The sequence below is a fragment of the Artemia sp. Qi Xiang Cuo genome, chromosome 11 (genome assembly GCF_049724085.1).
Source record: "Artemia sp. Qi Xiang Cuo chromosome 11, ASM4972408v1, whole genome shotgun sequence".
NCBI lineage: Eukaryota > Metazoa > Arthropoda > Branchiopoda > Anostraca > Artemiidae > Artemia > Artemia sp. Qi Xiang Cuo.
Window position 1 is genome coordinate 68,717,893 of NC_142804.1, and position 26,807 is coordinate 68,744,699.

A 26,807-nucleotide genomic window follows, 5' to 3' on the forward strand; every position below is an offset into this window, starting at 1 on the left:
ATTTCTATGGATTTTTAATTAATGCCCCGTTTAGTTATTCCCTCGTTTCTATTATTTCTCAGATTAGTAATTTATTTGTTTTTGATTATTTAATTATTTAACTTATTTATTTTTAAATATTTAATTATCTCTATGGATTTTTAATTATTTAATTATTTTAATTTATTTATTTTCAAATGTTTAATTATTTCTATTTACTTCTAATTAAAAATGAAATAATGCTGAATTTACAGGTGCTAAATTTATCATTTTATTCTTCTAATAGCAAATGAAATGTTGCTGATTCTGAAGTTGGTCTGTCATCCCCATATATACGACGTTACTATTATTTTCCATGACCACACTGCCTTTTCTATAACGAAATCAATAAGAATTCCAAATAGGGATAGGTCCTTTTATTAGACAGTGAAACGAAAATATAAAACAAAGACTCTAAATATTTCGATGACACAGTCGGTCATCATCGATAGTAGAGTTACTAACTTATCAAAATTAAAACAAACTACTTTTATACTAAACAAAATAATCACTTCCGGGTCAAAGCAAGTTACCGGTCCATTGACTTAAAAAGTTTACTAACTGTTCTTGAATTTTTTAATACTGCGTTGAGTAAAGGTGGTACAAGTTTCTTCGAAATTGCAGGTCAAAGCAGGATACCGGTCCATTGACTTAGAAAGTTCACTAACTGTTCTTGAATCTTGTAATACTGCGTTGAATATTCTTCTACTTAAAAATGAAATAATGCTGAATTTACAGGGCTAATAGTAACGTCGTATATTTCTATTTATTTTTAGTTATTCCCTCGTTTCTATTTATTCTCAGATTCCTTATCTGTCAAACTTTACAAAAGAATTTCCTTGATTTCGTCGAGATAATAAAGAGAAAGCATTGCAATATGCGGGCCAGCAAAAAGCCACTAAGCATCTAACAACAATGGTGGCAACAATGCTAATAGATCCATGGCTTAAACACACTCTTACCTTTTTTGCTTCAGACACATGTAAAGAAGCCTTAGGAAATATTTGAGGGTGCCATAGAAAAAAAAAATGTAAAGACCTCGCAAGGACACATGCCATCCACGGTCTGTTGCAAATTAATATGCCTATACGTGATTCAAGATTGATATTCAGTTAATGAATTTTCAGTGAAATGCCCCAAATACTATTACGGGAAACTAATCTTATTACCCTCTCGTGCTGAAAGAGCAGCCAAAAGAGTTGAGCATGAAGGAGAACCTTGTCGGCGGAATTTCATTAAAAACCTGGTTCAAGGCTGTTTCTAAGGCCATTGAGCCAGAAAGGGTGGCACCACATCAGAATCAAACCTTTCTCATGATTTGAAGAAACTCTGGATTAAAACCCTTAAACTCATATTAGCTTTCTGTTTCCTTCTATCCAATGCCACAGAGTTATCAGCGTGTATACGCAAAGTCTATATGCCTTGTAAAATGTGCAAAGTCGCTGTATTTCTCATTCTAATTTGTTGACACTGCAACCCTAAAACAAGTCATTTTTATAATCATCTATTATTTGTTGAAATATACTCGTTTATTTCTTCTTTTCTTCGCATTCTCGCTACAAAGCTTTTCACAGGTTTGGGGGACTGACCCCCTCCTTAGCCAGAATGCGAAAAGTAATTTAAAGTACGCACATCGTGTATTTAATTACTAAAGACATTAATTACGAAAGAAATATTAAAAGACATTTACTATGGGTACATCACCTCTTCTGAGTGAAAAAGTGCCTACGCGCCTATGTCGTTTTAGAGTTTTTCAAATTTTTTTTTTTAGAATAAATGATTTGCAAGTGGTTTCCTCGTTTTACTCATAATATTTTTAAATATGTTCTTGTGCTTTTTTGAAATATTTTTTTCCTTGTCTGTACAACAAGCTAAAAATCCCACAATTTGAACAACTTAAGCAGATGTTCCGTAAATTTTATGAAGTTATTCGTCTCTATCATTTGGAGAGAAAAGGAATATGCTCTCTTTTTTACTATTGATGGCAACGAAATATCCGAAAAGGCCTATTAAGACACTGACTGTTAATACTTCTTTCTTAAGACGAAAGTGCATGTCCTCGCTCTCAAAAGGAAAAGGCGTATATATTTTAGCAGATTCTGGGATGTTGAACTTCGGAAGTGGGGAGGGGGAATTGACTATGGATAATCTTGGGTACACGTTTGACTGACCGTATATCAAACAACAAGGTGCAACGAAAATGGAGTTTGTTCCCACTTTCTAGGGCTATAATGAGAAAAAGGTTGTGATGGCTAGGTTTTGCGAATGAAGGATGCCAGGTTGCCAAAGATTATCCTTTTGAGCCACCCATTTAGAGCCAAACAGAGAGCAGTTGTTGTTTCGGAATACGGTGGGAAGAGGTCGTAAGTTGGGATTTAAAGAAATTTGGAACTTTTTGGGAGGGAGTAAAGAGGGATCGAATAGATTCGGATGGAATAGGAGTGTGCGCAGCTGTGTTGGCCTCTGGCGGCTTTCTGCTGCAAGGAGTTGTTAGTAGTAACAGTAGAAGAGCGAAGCGCTAAGCTTTGCGCAGAAACAGTTTTTTTTTTTTCAGACAAAAGGGTATTTGCTAGATAAATTGATGGCAAAGCGTGGTTTCTCATTGAGTTTACAATATTTAAACGATTGTTTTTGGGGTTTAGGGGGGGGAGTACCTAGGTTAGGTTGTATTTTTATATAGGTTACGTATTTAATATATTATGATAATTAAAAATCAAATCATTAACATAATTTTCGTAAAATATATAAAATTAAAAAATAACATAAAATATAAATAATAATCCGAAAATTATTTTTATATAATTTAAATTACTTTGGAATTATCAAAAAATTGTTTTTATTCAATTGAGTACATTTTTTGAGGATTGGAGCACAGAGAAACTGACGAGATACTTGTAAAAAGATTTTACTGGCTGACAATGTCACGCAGTAAAACCAATCAGGTGAAGTTTAAGTTTTGTCTGATATACTGGCTTAAATTTCAACACTGGAACTAATCAGGTTTTAAAACGGTGCGGTTGTTGGATTCCCTATCTGGCAGAATTACTTATAGGTTAATAATAAAAATAATATAAATAAAAGTAAAACAAAACATAAAAATGAGTAAATTAATGAATATAAACCTAAAAGTAAACAATGATAAATCTAAATAAATATATAATATAATTAAATAAATGAATATATAAACATAAAATAAAATTATATCATGGTATATTCTCAGAGACATTGAAACATTCTTGTTCCAATTATGAATGGTCTGCTGCAACTCCAAGGAAGTAAATACACCACTGAAAATCCCGTCAGACTTCTTTTTTTTATCAGGGGTATGTTGTGTATGGGGCTATGAGGCGTAGCTTGGTGTAAGCTTGCTTATACGTGACACGGAGTGTGCTATGCGTGCTCGAAAAACTGGCGCTCCAAGACGTGAATTCAGTGATGTAGATTGGGTAACCCTTTGAATTTATGTGATAAGAACAGCTGCTTTGTTTTCCTCATTTCATTTCTTTTTTTTTAAATATGTCCTTGTGCGAATTTGAGTTCCTTTGAAGGTTTTGTTAAAATTTTTGGTTTTTTTCCTTATCTGTAAAACTTGTTGTACCTATATAAAATTGAGTAATTTGAACAAGGTAAACAGATGTTCATGATTTTATGAAGCTATTCGTCTCTGCCATTTGGAAAGAAAAATAAAATGTATTTCTTTTATTTTTGACAATAAAAATAAGACCTTGAAAGGCTTTTAACATAGCAACTAGTAGGATATTTTGCTTTTAAGATGAAAAATTATCCAGGGCTAAAAGCTCTGGCCTTCGATCCGGCCACTTACCGGGGAATCTTGGATTAAACTCCCACGTGAGCGGTGATTTTTCAGTCAATTATTGTTAACTTGGACTAATATACATCGAAAAGCGTTGATTTAGTCGCTATGCAATTCTGTTTGACACTGGGACACTGGAAGAACAATTTATTTTATTTCGATCCAGGTTGGCCTCCTCTGACTCCCGGTAACAGATACGCCCTTGCAAATGCAGCCAGTTGTTAAAAAGTTATTAGAGAAGTAAAAGGCTGGGATTCAAAATACCTGTTCCCTGGTTACCCCTCCCGCTCTTCCCCTCCCTCTACGAGCGACTATCGTGATTATGCGCAAATGTGGCTTTACCTTTTCTTTTTAGTTGGTTTACTGAAACAGCTGATCTGTTTTCCTCAATTTATTTTATTTTTGCTTTAAATATATTTAAATAATGACGAAGATCAAACTTCCTTTCCATCATACAAAGTTCATAAGAGTCTTAGCCAGAGTCTTTGCCAGCCCTAGTGATTTATCACCATTTCTAGTGATTTTTCATATTGTTTAAACAAAAAAATCACTAAATCAACCAAAAAAATCACTAAAATCTAATGATTTTTTCCACCGGGTGGCCACTCTGGTGTTAGCTGACCCTTTATAAGTAATAAAGCTAAGGTTATGTCCAAATTTTATATTTTATTGTGAATTTTAGTTAATTATTGTTTTATCAGAGTTTTTTAGTGAATTAGGTTGCTATTCGTTTCACTGTTTTAGTATTTGCATTATATTTTGTTGAAGACGACTATGAGTCATATAGCCGAAAAATTCACTTAGGTTGTATTTTGGGCACTGTCTCCAGAAAATTCCTCATTTACTTCTTGTGTTTCGTTTTGAATATATGCTTGTGCGGATTCAAGCCTCATCGAATGTTTTTTGAAATTTGTTCCTTGTCTCTAAAACATGCTACATATAAAATCCAGTAATTTTAAAAACTCTACAGATGTTAACGGATCTTACGAAACTATTTGTTTCTTCTATTTGAAGAAAACTTTAATATATAAGTACTTTTTTTATTTTAATAGAAAATCTGAAAAGATTTATAAAGAGAGTGGCTATTTATGTTACTACTTTAGAGCTTAAGTACATATTGTCATTCCCAAAATAAAAAGGTGAATCTGCATCTTCAGGATTTTACAAGAGAGCAAAAATATGTGGAGAGTTTCTAAGTGGGCGTACATTTTAAAAAAAGGAAACGTGGTTGAAAAATGGGTAAAAAAAAGCTAAAACCCACGGCATTATTTCACGGATGAATGGCGTTGTCAAATCTGACGAATTAGTTGTGCTTATTTATTTTCATAGTTCAACTTGGTAATACTGGTGAAAATATGGCACTGTCTTAAAAAGCTCATGATTTTGCAACAAAAAAGAGAAAAGAATCGTAGGAAATCTTGATTTTCTTCTATGAATACTTAATTTACCTTATTTTTTGGGAGGGGGAACCAGATGATGATCCATCCTTCCTGGCGTTAATGGACGACCGAATGAATGACGTAGTCCAACACGATCTTTCAACAGCAGTCCTCCTCTTTGCAATTTTCAGCTAATCCTTTTGCTAATGACGTCCGTGGCAGCGGAAGCCACCTTAAGGATCCAGATCATTCTTGAATGTCTCCCAGAGATTCCTCTCTGCCCGCCTGGTCTCCATTCTTAGGTTAGAAGGAGATCGCAAGTGAAGACATCGTTGAATAGGGTTCCAGTTGGCCGTCGTATTGTCTGACACAGCGTCTTCGAACCTCAGCGTTTGAGATACAGGACTTTGGGCTAACTCACATATGTACCTCATGGAGGTATTGTCGAATAATTTCAAAGAACGTGTCTCTTCGGCCTTTAAAAGCCAAGTTTTGGAAGCGTATAGATGGATTGACCGATTAGTCACCTTAGTTTTATACTAATTTCATGTCTGCTCCAAGGCAACTTCTTCATGCTTGTGAACTCAGCTCATACCTGTCCTAATTGGGCTCTAATCTTAGTTTTTTACCACTGTTTGGTGTTAGGATAGGACAGAGGTAGTGAAATTTTTCGACGGTCTCGATGATTGCGCCGTCCTATATATGGGTGTTTGTGCCGTTTGATTTCAAGATTTTTGTCTTAAACCTGCTGATCGTGAAGCCTTCTTTCCTCGAGGTACATGATACATCATTAATAATCTTTTGAAACTCCGTCAACGAGCCGCTTATTAAATCCACATCGCCAGTGAAGTCAAGGTCTGTCGAGGCATTTGGCTTTTCTTTTGTCTGACTGATAACAAACCCTTTTTGTATTCTAAGTTAATTCGTCAATGTCCAGTCTTTGATATAGTCAAAGAGAATCTTCTGTGTCCATTGGTGTTTTATTGGAGTTTCCCTAACCAGTAGCTCTTCTGACTTTTGACGCACCGTTGATTTAGCTGCTCTTGCGATCGGACTAGGCAAACGGAAAAACTTTACAACACTCCACCACAATAAGATGCAACTTATGGCTATCATGTAGCCTCGCTAAGGACGTGAGCGTAACTCATAGACACGAGTTCTCAATCTTAGCTTACTAGCACGTGAGCTTATCAGACATTATTTCCCTCCCAGGATAACAGGACGTTGGATTGGAATGAATGTTGTAGTGGGAGGAAATGGAAGTTATGAACAGACCTAACATGGGTCTGGGGGACAATTTTATTATTATTATTTTGATGTTCGTGGTACTTTCAGTGCGAAAACACGCACAAACCGTACAGTTTAACCGAATAATTTTGTTTGACTCATGTACATATATAGTATGTACAATCACGTTTGGTATTTCCGAGCTAAAGGCACCGAAATATTTTTTGGTTCAATTATGCCTAGTCTTTTCTAACTCATATGAAGCCATAGCGTCACCACAAATGAGTTGTTAAAGAGCCAATTGAGGTATATTTTTTAGGTATATTAATTATTTCGCATTTAAACAGAGCACAGGCAGTACCTACTTGGACAAGTTTTCTTTCTGCTTTTTGAAGTTTTCCAAATAATATTTTTCTTTAGAAATTAGATGTGCTGCTCTTTGAAATTTCCAAGACCTAAAAAAATAATCTAAAATCGATTTAAAATTGACATGCTTTTGGGTTTTTTATCGGATTATATGCCTGTATAATTAACACGAATTGACGATCCTCGCTTTGAATAGCAAGAATGTCATTGAGATTGCGAAAATCCAGACTATCAAAATTACTGTTTAGTAGCATGACTGTCAATGTCTGACTATTTTTTTTATACTTCGCTTTACTACTTAAACCGCATTTTTTGCATAACTTAAGAATGTTTAAGCGTGGCTCGGCATCACAGATCATGCATGCTTCTTTAGACTGAGCTCTGCAGCCTGCTGCCGCCTGCTCTCAAAGGCAAGCAACCGGGCTGATCGTATGTGGTGATTTATTTTAAATACACCAATGCCTTTGAGGTATGTTTTGGACATGTTCCAGCAGTTCTTTATCCAGTTTTTTTTTCTGTAGCTCTGTGGTTCAGTTTTATGATTCTCTACAAAAAAGGACTTGAAAAAGTATAATTCAACGGTTCGCCGGTAAAACTCGAAAAGGGCCCAGGAGGTCTGTAACTTACAAAAACATTGGGACGAAATCATTTTGTTTTTACGAGTCAAGCTAAATATATTCCTGTTGACATCTTGGACGATCTCCAAATTTTGAATCGGATTACGCCACTGAAAAAGTAATTTTCAGTAAAATCCAGCGTTGCCACTTAGAATTTATTCATATGAAAAAGACATTTTACGAAGCATTTGGTTTCAGTTTTGTACTCAATTGAGTTTATATATATATATATATATATATATATATATATATATATATATATATATATATATATATATATATATATATATATATATATATATATATATATATATATATATATATATATATATATATGCTTGTAGTTTTGTATTAGTTTTAAACGTGATCTACATATCAAGACATAAATGGAAATTCACTTTTAAAGCAAATTATCGCCATAAAGAATATTCCATGAAAGTAAAATAAGATCTGAAAGCTTGCTTTCTGAGATTCATCTGCAAGTACGATTAAAACGAAAAACTTCAGATAAAAACGCCGTTGGTTTGAATCGACCCCACGAACCCTCTGGTAATTAGCCGAAGCTTGTACTTTCACATTAGCACCTGTTAAACAATTTATTACGTGTTAGTATAGGCTAATGAAAATGGATAGCTTAAAAAGGGTTGGATTATCAACAGTTTAACATAGGAAGATAGGAATTTAAGACTTTTAGCGCCACTGACAGTTTAGCGTCTGGTGAAAGTTTAGCCTCATTTAAAAAGAATAAAATTTTGAAGAAATTTAGTAATTGGTATAATCAATGTGGGATTAAAGATGAAATTCATGTGCAAGTGGTAATTTCAGTTTTGTAGAAGGATTTCAAGCCACAATCTAGCCTGGACAAGTTAGCCCTAGAGGGACTATCCAGGGGTGTGGGTTAGAGGGTTTGAAACCCCCCCCCCCCCAAAAAAAAAAAAAGTTTGTTTGACTCGTAAAAACGTAATAAAAATGCATAAAAGCAAATTTTTGATTCGTTTTTAAAGTCATTTGCCCCCCCCCCAAAAAAAAGGAGAAACTCATGGGTGTGGCCCTGCCTACAGGTAACCTAATTCCGCTTTCTCAACCCTCCTCTTTATTTTAATATGCCTAAAAGAACAATCATACCACATTTAAGCGTAAAAAAAACGTCAAATGCTAAATGGCGTTTGTTATTTTTCTTTTCGACACTAGCGCGAGTTAGATTGGAAAATTTATCCTTTGTTGGCTATGTTTCCCATACTGTTGGATAAAGACTTTATCGTTCAAGACCAACAAGTACATAACCAAGTAATGTTTGAATCTCAGGACATCTTTAGCGACCAGAAAGTACTCTCTTTGTAAATATAAATATATAAATATAAAAATATAAATATAAATGCAAATATTTTAGCGCTACACATTTGGAAAGCGTAACTAAGCCAAGAGTGTATAAGCTAGCCCCCTGACCAATACTACAGTTGAGAGGAAGAAGCAAAGGGAATGGGAAAGGAACGTAGGGAAGACTATTAGTGCCGCTGACATTGTAGCTTCCAGATTCTTCACCAAAAAAGTGCAAAATCTCAAGGAAAAAAAAGTTAATTTTCTTAATATATTATTCGGTATTATGTTCCGCTATAAAGGAACTTAAAATTCTTGTTTGCTTCTCCGTAAGGGCACGGATCTGTGAATAAACTAGGACAAATGAGGAGACTAAGCGGGAAGGTGGGGTAGCAAAACTCTAGTGATATGTTCAGCTGTGTTTGATGGCAGATTTGGCAAAGTGTAACCAAGTGCTGTCTCTCTTTTCCTTTAGGGTAGTAAGAGATGATGCTTCAAGTAGGAAGGAGTATTTACCCTCTTGCACTGACTTGATTTCCTCACTTACTTCTCTAGAAGCATCTAACTTGATTCATGAAGGAGCTGAATAATTAATGTACTTCAAGTCCCCAAGATATCAAAATTATAGATACCAAAATAAAATAAAGATATCAAAATAAAACATGTTTAACCCTTGTACCCGCCATACCTGAAACCGCGATGTTCTAAGATTTGTCTTATGGTAGTGGGATTTTTCTGTGGTGGTTCTGTGGTGGTTTGTGGTTTTCTTGTGGATTTTCTTGTGGTAGTCTTCAACTAAGCAGTTGAGTCTGATAACGCTTTTAATCCGCAAAAACTCAAACATGAACAATCTATTGATTCCCGAAGACAACTTTACCTTTAGAGGGAGGCTCACCCTTTTTTAGCTGGTTTGTACCATACGTTTTTAACTTGTTTTTTTTTGCTGATTTTTTCACTCGCGTTTCTTTTTTTAAATTTGGTGCCCGCTACTGCTTGTCTAACTGCATGTAGAGGCCTTCTTAATTAAAAATAACTCCCAATTTTTCAAAGAATATATGGTTATGTACAGAGGCGTATCTCCGGCATTTTATTCAGGGGGGATGAGGGACAAGAGGGGCCTTGGAGAGTCAAGGGCCATGGGCTACATAATATTTTTTTGTGTAAATTATTGGGGGGCAACAGCCCCCCTTCAAACAACGCCACTGGCTATGTAAGTCTCCACTTAAAACAGTCAAATTTCATTTTCTCTGTCCTTGGCATTTTAAACCCTTTTCTAAACAAAAATGTCATTCCAGGTCGATTTTAGAGGAATTAGGAATGGTGTCTGCATTTACTGCTGTTCTGCACGTCCCAAATTTAAGACGAGTGGATGAAATTGCCAACGTCCTTGAAAACAGTGACGTATTTAGCAGTGACGATATCCAGCAAATCAAGAAAGAAATCGGTCATAGAAGGTATTTTCTACTTTATATAACCAATAGTGTTGGCAGATGCCGATAAATTTCTCGAAGATGGAGTTGGAACTTTCAGGGAAAGGTTTTTTTACGGGGGGAAGCGGGGGGGGGGCATGGGTTAAGGGGACTAAGAACTTTGGAGGACGGGGGCAAATAATTTTTTCTCTGCCCCTCATAAATTAGTTTAATAATTTGACAATTAAAAAATGAATTAAACGAATTTATCAAAGAGTAACAACAAATAAAAATCGAAAAAGGGACAGATTAAAGAATAGCTCTGGATTTGAAACTCTTCTTCTTTTTATATTCTATCTTGCTTTTACACAGGATGTCCCAAAAGTCACTGTTTAATTTCTTCGAACATGAATTGGAGATAGATTTACTGGAGTTCTTGAGGTTTCGTAATGGCTTGACATGTTCACGACTTCTTGAAAACGCTGATATATATGTATATATATACGAGGTATGTTTTTAAGTAAGTACCGTTTTGCGATTTCGCCGCCGCAGCGCTACGGTCGGCGTTCTGCGCATGCGCGCTGGTTACCTACATATCTTGTCCACGCACTGACACCATACAGTCAGATTCCTCATTGTATACGTTGTTTACTGAGTGTTTAAGATGCCCCCCGACAATCTTGAGTCCAGCCGATTGTGAAGTACGGGCTGTTGTACGATTTCCTAATGCTAAAGGTGTAAAACCCATCGATACTCATCGTGAGATCTGTGAAGTTTACGGACAAAACATTATGAGTAATTGAATGGTAAGGAAATGGGTGAGAGCATTTAAAGATGGCCGCACAAATGTGCATGATGAAGAACGGAGTGGGCGTCCTTCGGTCTTTAATGAAGGTATGGTGCAGAAAGTGGAAGAAAAGGTGAGAGAAAACAGACACTTTACAATTTCATCAATGTGCGACTGGTCTTCCCAATATTCTCGTAGTGTTTTGTATCGCATTGTGACTGAGAACTTGAATTACCGGAAATATTGTTCACGTTGGGTTCCAAAAATGTTGACGGATTTGCACAAAACCCAACGTTTAGGCAGTGCATTGACTTTCCTTGAGCGATACCACAAAGAAGGTGAATATTTTGTAGACTAAATTGTTACTGGTGACGAAACATGGGTGGCCTACGTCACGCCAGAATCAGAACAACAATCCATGGAATGGCGACATTCATCATCATCCAAAAAAGTGAAGTTTAAGCAAACAATTTCTGCCCGGAAAATCATGCGCTCAGTTTCTTAGGACAAAAAAGGAGTATTGCTATTTCTGCCTCGTAATGAGACAATCAATGTAGCGTCTTATTGTGAGACAATGAACAATCTGCGTCGTGCAATCCAGAACAAAAGACGGGGCAACTTAAGTAAGGGTATCGTTTTGCTGCATGACAATGCCCGTCCACATGAGTAGAAAGGGGGGTGCTACTCCCACGAGAACACCCTGCTGCCACCTACAAATTTTTTACATAATTTATCCAAGGATTATTGATCTGTTGTTGTTGTTCTTGTTTGGCCACGTGTAATGACATGAGGGGTGATTTGCATAATCGCTAGGGGACTTATTGATTTACGAAAAGGGGAATAAACGAACAAGTATGGCTTCATTGATCTTAAGTTTGAGGGATAAACGCTGTTTAGGTCAGAGAGGAAAATTATTTTTCTATTTTTAAATAAGGCTTCATTGATCTTTAGTGTCAGGAAATAGAAATGACATCACTTGTTATCTTGGAATTATGCAGGAGTCTAAAGAGATAGAAATTCTATTTTTAAATACGGCTTCACTGAGCTTTAAGTCGGAGAGATAAATTGATATTCTAACGAAACCTTAATAGTGTAGCTAGGAACATTTATGAGATGAAGAGATTAACGCGGGAAAAGGGTTTCTTAGTAATTTGAAATGTGACAGCGCAGGGATGCCAAAAACAAAAGGAACACGCTGAAATTACGTTTAGGGATTATTTGGGCGAAACCGTTTTAGACATTTTAGGGAATTATTTTGGCGAAACAGTTAGAAACATTTCAAAAGATGATTTTAGAAGATGTTTTAGAAGAGGATTTGAGGGTGAAACTCTGTGGTCGTTATAATACACAAGTTCAATTAGAACAGTGTTGTGAGGTCCTCTACCCCAACCCCAAAGGGCCCCGATCCCCATACCCCAACCCCAAAGGGCCCCGATCCCCCTACCCCAACCCCGAAGGAACACCCCGGCCCCAAAGGTCCCCCGGGCTCCCAAAGGACCACCCGGCCCCCCCAGGACCCCCCCGCCCCCCAAAGGCCCTCCCGGGTTCCCAAAGAGCCCCCTCCCCATTTTTTTAATACTTTTTAATTTGTGCATTTTGAGCCAAAAGGACCCCGTCCCCCAACGTTTGGCTCCCCCTCCCACCATTAGTGTTTTGTCGTGTTTTACCATGTCACAGATACATTCTCTTGATTTTTCAAAGATCATTTGGATTTCTTTAGTTGAAATGAGAGAGTTGGAATATTTCAGTAGTGTTTTGTCGTGGTTTACCTTCTCACAGTTATATTCTCTTGATTTTTCAAAGTTCATTTTGAATTTCTTTCATTGAAATGCAAGAGTTGGATTATTTCAGTAGTGTCATGTTGTGGTTTACCATGTCACAGTTACATTCTCTTGATTTTTCAAAGTCCATTTTGGATTTCTTTCATTGAAATGCAAGAGTTGGAATATTTCAGTAGTGTTTTGTCATAGTTTACCTTAACACAGTTACATTCTCTTAATATTTCAAGGTTCATTTTGAATTTCTATCGTTGAAATGCAAGAGTTGGAATATTTCAGTAGTGTTTTGTTGTGGTTTACCTTGTCACAGCTACATTCTCTTGATTTTTCAAAGTTCGTTCTGAATTTCTTTCATTGAAATGCTAGAGTTAGAATATTTCACTAGTGTTTTGTCATGATTTATCATCTCACAGATACATTCTCTTGATCTTTCAAAGTTCATCTTGAATTTATTTCATTGAAATGCAAGAGTTGGAATATTTCAATAGTGTTTTGTCATGGTTTACCATTTCACAGTTAAATTCTCTTGATTTTTCAAAGTTCATTTTGGATTTCTTTCGTTGAAATGCAAGAGTTGAAATATTTCAGTATTGTTTTGTTGCGGTTTACCTTATTAAAGTTACATTCTCTTAATTTTTCAAAGTCAATTTTGAATTTCTTTCATTGAAATGCAAGAGTTGGAATATTTCAGTAGTGTTTTGTCGTGGTTTACCTTGTCACAGTTACATTCTCTTAATTTTTCAAAGTTCATTTGGAATTTCTTTCGATGAAATGCAAGAGTTGGAATATTTCAATAGTGTTTTGTCGTGGTTTACCTAGTCACAGTTACATTCTCTTAATTTTTCAAAGTTCATTTTCAATTTCTTTCATTGAAATGCAAGAGTTGGAATATTTCACTAGTGTTTTGTCAAGGTTTACCATGTCACAGTTACATTCTCTTGATTTTTCCAAGATCATTTTGGTTTTCTTTCGTTGAAATGCAAGAGTTGGAAATTCAGTAGTGTTTTGTTGTGGTTTACCTTGTCACAGCTACATTCTCTTGATTTTTCAAAGTTCGTTCTGAATTTCTTTCATTGAAATGCAAGAGTTGGAATATTTCACTAGTGTTTTGTCATGGTTTACCATCTCACAGTTACATTCTCTTGATTTTTCAAAGTTCATCTTGAATTTCTTTCGTTGAAATGCAAGAGTTGGAATATTTCAGTAGTGTTTTGTTGCGGTTTACCTTGTCACAGTTACATTCTCTTAATTTTTCAAAGTCAATTTTGAATTTCTTTCATTGAAATGCAAGAGTTGGAATATTTCAGTAGTGTTATGTCGTGGTTTACCTTGTCACAGTTACATTCTCTTAATTTTTCAAAGTTCATTTCGAATTTCTTTCGATGAAATGCAAGAGTTGGAATATTTCAATAGTATTTTGTCGTGGTTTACCTTGTCACAGTTACATTATCTTAATTTTTCAAATTTCATTTTCAATTTCTTTCATTGAAATGCAAGAGATGGAATATTTCACTAGTGTTTTGTCAAGGTTTGCCATGTCACAGTTACATTCCCTTCATTTTTCAAAGATCATTATGGTTTTCTTTCGTTGAAATGCAAGAGTTGGAATATTTCAGTAGTGTTTTGACGTGGTTTACCTTTCACAGTTACATTCTCTTAATTTTTCAAAGTTCATTTTTAATTTCTTTCATTGAAATGCAAGAGTTGGAATATTTCAGTAGTTTTTTATCGTGGTTTACCTTGTCACAGTTACATTGTCTTGATTTTTCAAAGTTCATTTTGAATTTCTTTCATTGAAATGTAAGAGTTGGATTATTTCAGTAATGTTTTGTTATGGTTTACCATGTCACAATCACATTCTCTTGATTTTTCAAAGTTCATTTTGGATTTCTTTCGTTGAAATGCAAGAGTTGGAATATTTCAGTAGTGTTTTAATGTGGTTTACATTGTCACAGTTACATTCTCTTGATTTTTCAAAGTTCATTTTGGTTTTTCTTTCGTTGAAATGCAAGAGTTGGGATATTTCAGTAGTGTTTTGTTGTGGTTTACCTTGTCACAGTTACATTCTCTTAATTTTTCAAAGTTCATTTAGAATTTCTTTCATTGAAATGCAAGAGTTGGAATATATCAGTAGTGTTTTGTTGTGGTTTACCTTGTCACAGTTACATTGTCTTGATTTTTCAAAGTTCATTTTGATTTTCTTTCATTGAAATGCAAGAGTTGGAATATTTCAGTAGTGTTTTGTCGTTGTTTACATTGTCATAGTTACATTGTCATGATTTTTCAAATTTCATTTTGGATTTACTTCATTGAAATGCAAGATTTGGGATATTTCATTAGTGTTTTGTTATTCTTTACCTCTTCAAAGTTACATTCTCTTGATTTTTCCAAGTTCATTTTGAATTTCTCTCGTTGAAATGCAAGAGTTGGAATATTTCAGTAGTGTTTTGTTGTGGCTTACCATGTCACAGTTACATTTTCTTGATTTTTCAAACTTCATTTAGAATATTCTTCGTTGAAATGCAAGAGTTGGAATATATCAGTAGTGGTTTATTGTTGTTTACCTTGTCACAGTTACATTCTCTTGATTTTTCAAAGTTCATTTCGAATTTCATTCGTTGAAATGCAAGAGTTGGAATATTTCAGTAGTGTTTTGATTTGGTTTACATTGTCACAGTTACATTCTCTTAATTTTTCAAAGTTCATTTTGAATATCTCTCGTTGAAATGCAAGAGTTGGAATATTTCAGTAGTGTTTTGTTGTGGTTTACCTTGTCACAGTTACATTTTCTTGATTTTTCAAAGTTCATTTAGAGTTTCTTTCGTTGAAATGCAAGAGTTTCTATATATCAGTAGTGTTTTGTTGTGGTTTATCTTGTCACAGTTACATTCTCTTGATTTTTCAAAGTTCATTTTGAATTTCTTTCATTGAAATGCAAGAGTTGGATTATTTCAGTAGTGTTATGTCGTGGTTTACCATGTCACAGTTACATTCTCTTGATTTTTCAAAGTTCTTTTCGGATTTCTTTCGTTGAAATGCAAGAGTTAGCATATTTCAGTAGTGTTTCGTCATGGTTTACCTTAACACAGTTACATTCTCTTGACTTTTCAAGGTTCATTTTGAAATTCTATCGTTGAAATGCAAGAGTTGGAATATTTCAGTAGTGTTTTGGTGGGGTTTACCACCTCAAAATTATATTCTCTTGATTTTTCAAAGTTCATTCTGGATTTATTTTGTTGAAATGCAAGAGCTGAAATATTTTAATAGTGTTTTTTCGAGGTTTACCTTGTTACAGATACATTTTCATCATTTTTCAAATTTCGTTTTGGATTTCTTCTGCTGGAAATGCACGAGTTGGATTATTTCATTAGTGTTTTGTTGTGCTTTACCTCGTCACAGTTACATTCTCTTGATTTTTCAAAGTTCATCTTGAATTTCTTTCGTTGAAATGCAAGAGTTGGAATATTTCAGTAGTGTTTTGTCGTGGTTTACCTTGTCACAGTTACATTCTCTTAATTTTTCAAATTTCATTTTTGAATTTCTTTCGTGAAATGTAAGAGTTTGAATATTTCAATAGTGTTTTGTCGTGGTTTACCTTGTCACAGCTGCATTCTCTTAATTTTTCAAAATTCATTTTGAATTTCTTTCATTGAAATGTAAGAGTTGGAATATTTCACTAGTGTTTTGTCAAGGTTTACCATGTCACAGTTACATTCTCTTGATTTTTCAAAGATCATTTTGGTTTTCTTTCGTTGCAATGCAAGAGTTGGAATATTTCAGTAGTGTTTTGTTGTGGTTTACCTTGTCACACTTACATTCTCTTACTTCGATAATAATTGAATAATACAACAATTTGACTAATAAAAATCAAATTTGGCCAACGAACAACTAACAATTTATTTGGAGAAAATTTAAAATTAATGAATTTGGCGTGCTTGAAATCAGGATAAACATTAGATTTTGCTGGTACATATATAGTAGTCAAAATTTTGTTTTTGAAAGTTTCGGTTTCTATTGACAAGACCCCACTCTTTAATCACAGTTTGTTACTACGAATTGTTTGATTGAGGGTTCCATTAAATATAAAAGATTTGATTAAATTTGTACTTGAATGTATATAAAAATCTTCCAGGATCAGACACATAAAAAAGTAAAAAAAATATCGATCATTTTCTCCACGCGTTATTCATACTACAGAACCTTAGAACCGCTAATGAAGTTAATTTTTTTAAGTCTCGTAATGCCTTCGCCTACTACTAAATGGTAGTCCAGTTACCACTGGACTACCACTTGACTTACTACTAAAAAAGGTCCAAGCGGCTTACCAAGGACCTTAGATAAGCTTAATTTTTGTCCAACGGGTTTTTGAATAATTCTTGCTTAAATTGGATTTAGATCTTCAATTAGATATTCAAAACCTCGTATTTTTGTTGTTAAAAACAAAGGAAATAATTTAAGATCAATAAATTAAATATTTTTATTTTATTATAATTTAAAATTTTATTATTACGTATATATATATATATATATATATATATATATATATATATATATATATATATATATGTGTGTGTGTGTGTGTAAATATATATATATGTACATATATATATATATGTATATATATATATATATATATATATATATATATATATATATATATATATATATATATATATATATATATATATATATATATATATATATATATATATATATATATATATATATATATATATATATATATATATATATATATATATATATATATATTATAGCTTAAGGCTAATAAATGAAATATTTCAATGGATTTTATAACTTCTACTGAGTTTACCAATCTAGTAAGCAAACGGTTATGCTCAGCCAAATCATGGCTTGTGAGCCACATGCAGCACTTTGAAAGAATGAATGCGGCTCCTGAAAAAAAAAATGAAAAGAAATACTAGAAATTGATTCGAATAGAATTTATTTTCATTATATGGCAATAAATGAAATATAATGGAAATATACCATCACAATGTCTTGAGATAAAAAATAAGAGATATTCTAAATAGCAGCTGAAAAAACGATGGACTTGTTAGAACTTCAAAAGGAACACAGTTCTGAAATATATCGCAAATCAACACAGTCTACAAATGAATTTTTGAAACTAATGCCACCATCAAAGCACACAATTTAAGAAATGCTGCTTGGAGATTACTGTCCATATTCGCCGATCTAGAGAAATCCGTAGAAAATCGTTGAAATACCGTTGAGTTCATTTTCATTAAAATGAAAATAAAGGAAATATGATGAAAAATCTTATGCTATCATATTTAACTAATGCATTGAGACAAAAATTAAAGTTATTTTAAATAACAACACAAAAAATAATAGATTTGCTAGAACTTCAAGAAGAGCACAGTCTAAAAACGTATCACAAATAAGCACAATCTATAAAGCAGTTTTGAAAACTAGTGCAATATTCAAAGTGCCCCAATTTAAGAAGAGCTTCTTCAACGCAGCATGTTGTTGCCAGTCCCTTTTTTCAACTATGAAGCTTATAAAAATCAATGGATCGTTCACAACTTACAAATGAAAATATAACAGAATTAGTTCGTACTTCGAACTAATTAGTTCGTACTACTTCATAGTTCGTACTGCGCTAACGAACTATGAACCCGATTTGAGAAAATTCACGAAAAAATTCAATTTCAGTTTATTCATTTTGTTAAATGTTTTTCCTATTGTTGGTTTGTGGGCCTATTGTTTTCCTATTGTTTTGCAAGCAAGAGACATCCCTTCCTCCTACTGTGAATTAATCTCTCGGAAAACACTCCCTCTCCCACACACTGTGTCCTCATTTTTAATTGTAGCTGAATGCAGTAACTTTTTCCAAATCAAATATATAATAAAATCAGGTTAGATAATAAAAATTAAGATTGCGAAAGCAATTTCACCAAGCCCGTACCCAGGGTTTTTTTCGGAGGAGGTTTTACTAAAAAAAAAATTCGGGGATGTGGGGTGCGTTTACAAAAAAAAAAACTCAAAAAATGCATGCAAAATTTGTTTATATGCATTTTTGTTACGTTTTTACGAGTCAGACAAACATTTCAGGGGGGGGGGTTCAAACCCCCTAAAGGCCCATCTGGGTACGGCCTTATATGTCACCAAAGAAGAATAGCTAAAGAAATACCAAATATAATAAGTAAAAGGAAATCGGATTATTTAAGAACTATTGCTATAAATAGAGGGATGAAACATTTTACTGTGTCAAACTTGTATGCAACCAAACAGGTATATAATATTACATCTCATTCAAGTGCAGAATAAAATAAATAAAATGGAATCAAATTTTTGAAGAAGTGGAATTTTATTGAAATGGAATTTAGAGTTAAAAGGGGTAGGGGCTGTTGTTGAAGTCACGTCCTAGGCAACGAAACAGGTAGATAATATTACATTTCATGAAAACAAATGAAAAAATAAATAAAATGAAATACAAAGTTTTTTCAACTATTATTAGAATTTGCGCGTAAAACAACGCACTGGGTTAAGCTTGTGCGCATCCAATTGGGTATAAAACCGTATTTACAAGTACAAAATAAAGGAATAGAATAAATGAACTGATTTTTTAAAAAACTACATGTTAGAATTAGGGGATTCAAAGAACGTACCGTGTTAAACTTGTATCACTCCATGCCTGCAACCGAAAAGGTACATGACATTGCATTCATTCAACTAGATAAAATATAATAGAATTAATCAAATATTTGGAAAAATACTTCTCCTTCACCCCTAATTTCCATAGATTGATGCGGCTGATTTTATTCCATGCAATCATGTATCTTTGTACTAATATTAATAAAGGATTCTTCTTTTTCCCCTTTTTATTTTTCATTTCTTAAAACATTTTTTGGTTCTGGTGCATTATACGGACACTTCTATATACTGCTAAGGAAGTCAAGTTTGGTTATTGCTAATGAAATAAAATAAAATAGGATAAATATATAATATTTTATAAGCAAATTTGGGCTATATATTTGCACATTCGAGGTGTTGGGGGGTAAAGCATAGCTTATATTAAATTCATAACCTAACCCAACCAGATACCCGGTTATAGTGGTTTATGAACAAAATTATAAGAATTACATAAATGGTAAATCCCAAATTGTAATTTTAACATTCATATTAGATCACCTGTTCCACTCGATCCCACTCTAACAACCGTTTTAGTACCGGGTATCTGTCCCGGTATCTGTAGCATCTCCCGTTTGACATTCCATATACAGCATATAAAAGTGTCCGTTTAATGCACTAGTACCCATTTTTTGATCTATTCTTCTATCTGATTTTTATCTTTCTTTTCATCATGTTCTTCGTACAGCTTTTTTTCAAATCTTGCATAAATCCTCCTAATTTCTTTTATATATAATTTTAATTTCTTCTTAATTCTAAATAATTTCTTTTAATTTCTAACAATCCTCCTTAATCTTTTCAAATCCTCCTAATTAACTGTTCGATTCCAGGTTGTGTGTTGGAATCAAGAAGCTGCTAGCCCTCCTAGATCTCGTTGGTCAAGCTGAACCCAAAGACAGACCCAGAAAATTTATTAACATACTTGAAGAGCAGGACATTCTGGAGATGGCCCAGGGATGAGGAAAACTAGACTGTTGAATCTGTTGTTACTGCTACCCTCTTTTTTTAACATGAATTTTTATCCTTTATTGTAATTCTCTTTAATATGTGTATTGTCATATTCCAGAACTGATTTAATTTTTTTTTTTTTTTTTTTTTTTTTTGTTTTTTGGTCTAACGCTATGACACTATGACAGCTTATAAACAATATGCTGAAAAAAAAATTGCTTATTTGAAATAAAGTAAATTAAATTCCACTTTTTTTAATTTTTAAATGGACATTGAAATTTTTTTATTTGTTTTCCTCTTTCAAGCTTTTTACAGCTTAGAACAGCACAATTTTTTGCTATTAAAATTTGACCAGGCTTTAATGCATTTTTTACGCTGAATTTTCCATTTGCTGCAATTTTTCAAAAATGTTATTACGCCTTTTACTTTGGTGAAAAAAGTCACGTTAGACAGTCGATTCCGAAAAATTAGCTCTTCTCCGTTATTTAAGGCCTTTTTCTTTCTTCGTAAAAGGCCTTTTTTGTGCAGAGAAAACAAACAAGCTTTTAAAAAAACATATAAAGTCTCAACACCCTTAGTCTACTCACATTAAAAAAAAAAAAAAATCAAATTCATAAACTCCTCATAATTTCACATAAAATGGGTAGTATCTGTGGATATTCACCAAACGAAAATACCTTTAGCCACGTATATGCGAGGAGGGTATTTCTAGGTCCTCTCCCTATAGTTTTTGTATTGCACATGTTCCACGTCTGAAATTAATGAAGCTACCCATGCATAGCTCATTATTCGGGTATATCGGATAATTTTGATAGATTTTGTTTTTACAAATTTTCAAAAAGGAACTGTTCCTCCGCTTTAAAGCCGTGTTTATTTATAAAATTAGACAACATCAGGACTTAAACATCAGTTTAAGTTTAATAAAATTAATAAAATTATTAATAAAAATTAAACAACATCACTTTGATTTTCAGCGAGACGATTCAACAGAGAAATATTTTTGAAAATTCATAAACTTTTTGGAAATGCGTTCTGCTGCTAGAAACAAAATTAAAAAACAATAGTTTTGTTTTTAACATTAGCAGTATTATTATTATTCGTAGTAGCACTAGTACAAAAAATATGAAAATATAATGAAAAAAAAACATGTTAAGTAAGATACAGCAAAATGAGCAAAAAAAAAAAATGTTGTTAAAACAGACTTTTAATTTTATATAGCATTTGTCCATTTAATTTATACGTAGGCTATTTACATTCCTTAGTTTCATCTGTCTATAGTTCTTGTCTATGGTGTATTGTCTATGCAGAACCAAATTTTCCGAAAATTTACCAAAATTTGGGATTAAAAGAGTTAATCAAAATTTTTGAAATAATAAAACTAAGCTTAATCTTCTGTATTTCTCATTTTAGGCTAGTTTATAGCTTGCTGTTTTTCTTGTTATTTTGGATATGTCATCTTTTTATTCCTTTTTTTAATCTTTATTGCTGTAAATCGAAGTTAAAATATAATAATTATTATAATACAATGTAGTTCAGTAATAATATAATAATATAATGCGATGGGAGAATGGCGATGGAATATGGTGGAAGTTATAAGATAGAGTTAAACACCAATTGATAACACTTTAACATTAAATGACAAAATCATACTAATATATTTTGTTAGTGGTATATAGTGTCATGGGGAACAAGCTAACTCCATCCCGCCCTGTTTAAAGCTGTTTGATGTGACAAGATTTTGTACATTATCCTAGAGCTCTAGGATATTTAGGAACTTATTTAATCAACAATTTTATGTGATTGTTTCCCTGATGAAATGGCATTCCCCAATTTCTTCGTTTCAGTCACGCCTAAAAGCCGTATCTGACATTTCGTACTTCTGATATAATCATCAATCTGTTTGTTCTAAGCTGTACTCAAAGGGATGAACAGCAGGCCAGCGTCTGTGGAAACACACTTTCATTTGTCTGATCCACATTACCCCGCTGACCTTCCCTTTGAGTAGACCCTGTCCTTCCCTAACCTGCCCTTTGAGTAGAGCTTTGCAACCGATTTTTACAATTATTCCGATGGTGTGAAATTATTGTATACGGCCTTTAGGCGTGACAGCGACCAAATAATTTACATTATATTCAGTCAATACGTGTGTAGGGGGGAGGTTGGTTGGGTGATTTTTACGCAGTCCTATCCCTCCTTCATAAAGATTGTTAATCCGTATTTGTCAAATAAATTTTCTACATGCCCTATTGTTGTTGAATTTGGTCCCCTTTCCCCCCAAACGTCTATTTCCCAAAAGTTTGCATACGTGCCGGTTGTTATTCCTTAGCTATTGTAGTTAGCCATTGCTAAGTTCTGGTATTTATTGCTCTAAGCTGCCATACAATGCCCATGTTAATTTGATGTTTGTAATTTGTGCCAATCGGATCTAAAAATAAAATAGTTGAAAACGACACCCACCCTTGTCATTCGCCTTTAAAACTTTAGAAAAATTATCGTAAGTCGCCGAAAACTTCAAAGGAACAATAAGAAATAATTATATGATAAACTTAGAGAGTGTGTCAAAAAGATATTGTTAGCGAAAATCCAAGACAAGAACCAGCGAAATATCCAACGTTGTTATCCCAAAGCTAATGTCCTACTTCTGCAGACAAGGGTATAAAGGGTATAAAAAGGTATACAAATCAGGTATAAAAAGTGGTATATTCGTTTTTATCTTGAATAAACTGTAAATTTTCCCACTTGGAGGCAAGGCCGTACCCAGAGGGGGGCTTGGGGGGGGGGGTTAGAACCCCTCCTGAAATGTTTTTTCGACTCGTAAAAACGTAACAAAAATGGATATAAACAAATTTTGTATGCGTTTTTTGAGTTTTTTTTTTGTGTAAACCCCCCCCCTCCCCGAAAAATAATCTTTGAGTAAAACCCCCTTGGAAAAAAATCCTGGGTACGGCCTTGTTTAGAGGTGTCCCAGCTCTTCTTTAATGCCTGCAATTCACAAGGTTGCTGATTTTTTTTTTTTTTTTAATTTGGTATTATTATTGGGTATTGGGTATATTTGGTAAATTATTTGGTATTATGAGCCAATTCTTATTGAAAAACAATTACTAATCACTTGAAACCAAATCTCTGAACTTCTGTCTTTTTCCTAAGGCTGTATAAAGGGTTTAACTACATAAAGGATTGGTTTAGTTATTTACCATTTTAGAATTAACTGTACCGATCCTTTATATAACTGTACAAGTCTAGACTATGTTGCCTATACAAGTTAGTACTGGCAAAAGTTCGCTCTTTATTATAAAAACAGGAAAAAGCCTATGGCTTTTTCTTAGTTCGAATAGTAAGAGACTAACCTCAGCATGGCAGTATACCCCAGACAGGTAAACTTTTCAAAAGATGCTTGTAGTTATCTTCACTTTTAGTTACTATGTGCCGTGGATTGTTCTTTGCTAGGTTTCAGCCTGTCTTGTTTCTATACTTACAAGCATGATTATTTCTCTCATTTTAGTTGTTAATGTTTTTAATTGTTTTTCTATAGTTGGTTTTTCTCTATAGTTGGTTTTCTATAGTTGGAATCGTCAATTACGATTCTGAGAAGCATACAATCGAAAATTCTCAGACACTTTGCTCTGCAATTTTAACAGATATATGCACAAGCCACAAGTGTATCAAATAATTTATCTTCTAAAATTCAGCACAAGATCCTACGCTTTCACTGGATTTATGGCTAGGTTAATTCGTCAGATTATCTTATCAATTATCTTAGGCCAAATGAAAAACTAACGAAAATCCAGCAACTTAACCAGGATAACACAAGAACGCAGAGAAAGTTGATTGAATTACTTGCTTGTGCAACAAATACAAAGAAAATTGAAAAGTTCAAATCTCTGTCAATCAGTTAAGCCTAAGCTTGGCAAAAATGGCCTTTAAAAAGACATAAAAAGAGCAAACAATAAGATATTTAAGAGTCTGTTGAATGTTGAATCAAGATCAAGTTGGTGGACTGTTATGGAAAAGTTAAAAGCCATGGCTAATTGGAGAATAAGCTAAGTGGATAGCCTTAAATTGTCTAGTTACTAAACATCTAACTTACCAACTTCCTAAGGAGGTAAGTAAGCATGGTGGTGTATTATAGCTACTAAGCTTATTTCTGCACATCTCAAAGGAAAATCTTCTTCTTCTTACAGCAGGACCAGGCGTTTCTCCGACTCGCCTGGCATCTAAAATTCAAATGTTACTTGGGAATCTGTTTAACAGTAAGCTCCCTTGACTCACAGTAAAAATGAGTATTAATTCTTTTGTATTTCCTGGAGTACAACCATTATTTTGTTTTCCATTTTTCCCGTCTACAAAGCTGAAATTAATATTGAAATTGATAACCTGAGTTTTTGTCAAATGTACAACGCTAGATATTGACATAAAAAAATACCTTTTCACAAAATAAAAGGTAATGAAATACGTTTCCAACCCTCCTCCTCCCCCCAGGACATTCCCGGGCTCACCTCTCTTTGCAGGTATGCTTAAAGGGTATATGAAAAATACATAACCTACAATTTAAAAAAATCCACAAAGTTCAAGCGTAAAGAAAATGCATTATACGAAAGTTATAGACTGTTGAAGTATTTTCTTGCATACCCAGCAGCGAATGGCTTAAGCCCTCAAAATAGCGGAAAATTAAATTCTAAGGATAGTCATTTTTCGCCCAGAGAGATTTCAATTGTCATTTTTCTTAGAGGAAAATCATGAAAAATTATTCGATTTTTGCAATTCGTCATTTAGCTAAAACATGAAAAACTATCTCTGGGGAGGAGACGGGTTGGATGCACTGTTGATTAAAGGGGATAGAAGATGAAGGGTACGCACTTTTGACTAAGAGGGTTGGGGAAAAATGGTACCCATTATTAGTCAGTCTGATCGGAGATTTGCGTACAGGGCACAACGGTCTGAACCCTTCGGTTACATAAAATGAAAATCTTTGTATGGCTCCGATATAACCAATGTTCTATTTTCTTTTTATATTAAAATAAATTTTTAAATAATTTAATGGCTTAAGGTAATGAGACAATTGCCCGTGATTGCTTGAATTAGTTTAAAGTTCTGCCCGAAGAATGTGGGGAGCCTAGTAGAGTGGAAACTGATGCTACTGTAGAATAAATGAATGACTAACGCTATCTAACCTTTTTATACCCACTGTGATCCATTATACCTTTTGAGGGTATTTTAAAATGTAGGGCAGCGTAAAAAAAAAGAAAAAAAAAATCAATATTGTCACCAGTGGATCTACCGGCTTAAGTTCAACTAGCCTACTTAAACTGGCAAGATTTTCTCAATTTAATCCAGGCCCACTTTTTGTAGACTGGATTTTGACATTATGAACAATTTTTGAAAACAGTACAAAAAACTACAGATTAATTTTCACTAACAGAGATATTTTTTATCTTTACTCCTATGAAATTAGCATACAGGCCTATTATATCAATAATCCAATTTGTTTTATTCCTATCTGTCAATGCTTAATCATCGAAGATCCAACTCTTTTAAACGGTTCCATGCAATTGGAATCCATTCAACTCACCCCTCGTGTATCTTAGCCCTTGCGTTATTCAACTCCCATCCCCCCCCACCCCCACGCAACTCAATTCTGCTTAACTCAACTACCTTGGAACTCAACCGCCGTCCATCTCAACCCCTCTTCAAATTAACCTCCATTCAATTCAACTTTACCCATCTTAAAGTATAACCAGTCCTGCGCACAAACGGGGGTTGTATTGAATTGAAGTTGAGTCGCAATTGAGGTGAATTGAATGCGATTGAGTTGCATGGGGCTAGATTCAGCGATGATTGAGCTAAACGAGATTGAATTGAACAAGAATTAAGTAAAGAGGAACATCATTTAAGCCCTTTTAACTATTTTCTATGGTTCTTCTGACATGTGTCTAATAAGGCATTTAGTGTTTATTTTATGCAGACTAACCATCCAAGAACAAACACCGAATTTCTTGATGAACGGCCTGTTTCGAGTAATATCGAAACACTTAAGTCAAGGCTATGGATAAACAAAAAATCATGCATGGTGTCAGTGCCAGTTACTCGCACCGGTTTTAATTTGGTGAGTTAGGCTAAACTTAGTCTAATATTTATGATTGGCCAATTAGAGAAAATACTAAAGGGGAAACTTTCTTAAATTTAAGAGGCATAAAAGCTTGGATTTGTTATTTTCTTAACTATAAAAGGAACTTAACAAAAGATACAAAGACACAGTATTCATAGCCAGTTCTTGGAAACAAATTACTAACTATAGTTAGTATAAATAGTTAGTAATAGTTAGTAATTAATTCTACTCCAAAAGGAGCGCCTTAGCTCCGCCTTCGAGTTCAACTGAGAGATAGACGCGTGCAATCGCCTCGATTGACCAAAACAACATCAGTTGACGTTAGCTTTCGCTTCGATTCGGACCAAATTAAATAATGAGTGATAGTGA

The 26,807-nt window shown here is 33.9% G+C and overlaps 2 protein-coding genes across 4 annotated transcripts in view; both read left to right on the forward strand.

The window, feature by feature from the left end:
* LOC148947275 (vesicle-fusing ATPase 1-like) overlaps positions 1-22,782 on the forward strand; it is a 324,795-nt gene extending 302,013 nt beyond the window's left edge. Inside the window, exons 13-14 of the mRNA XM_089096977.1 lie at positions 10,034-10,192; positions 20,215-22,782. Coding sequence (XP_088953103.1) covers positions 10,034-10,192; positions 20,215-20,344 — 289 coding nt within the window. The 3' untranslated portion in view covers positions 20,345-22,782. The remainder of the gene's footprint in view (positions 1-10,033; positions 10,193-20,214) is intronic.
* A 1,682-nt stretch (positions 22,783-24,464) lies between these two features.
* Positions 24,465-26,807, forward strand: part of LOC148947277 (uncharacterized) — a 47,927-nt gene continuing 45,584 nt past the window's right edge. Inside the window, exon 1 of one of the 3 annotated variants that reach the window (XM_089097363.1) lies at positions 24,465-24,582. The gene's annotated coding sequence lies outside the window, so the exon portion shown is untranslated. The remainder of the gene's footprint in view (positions 24,583-26,807) is intronic. The other 2 variants (XM_089097359.1, XM_089097362.1) reach the window with 2 other exon arrangements.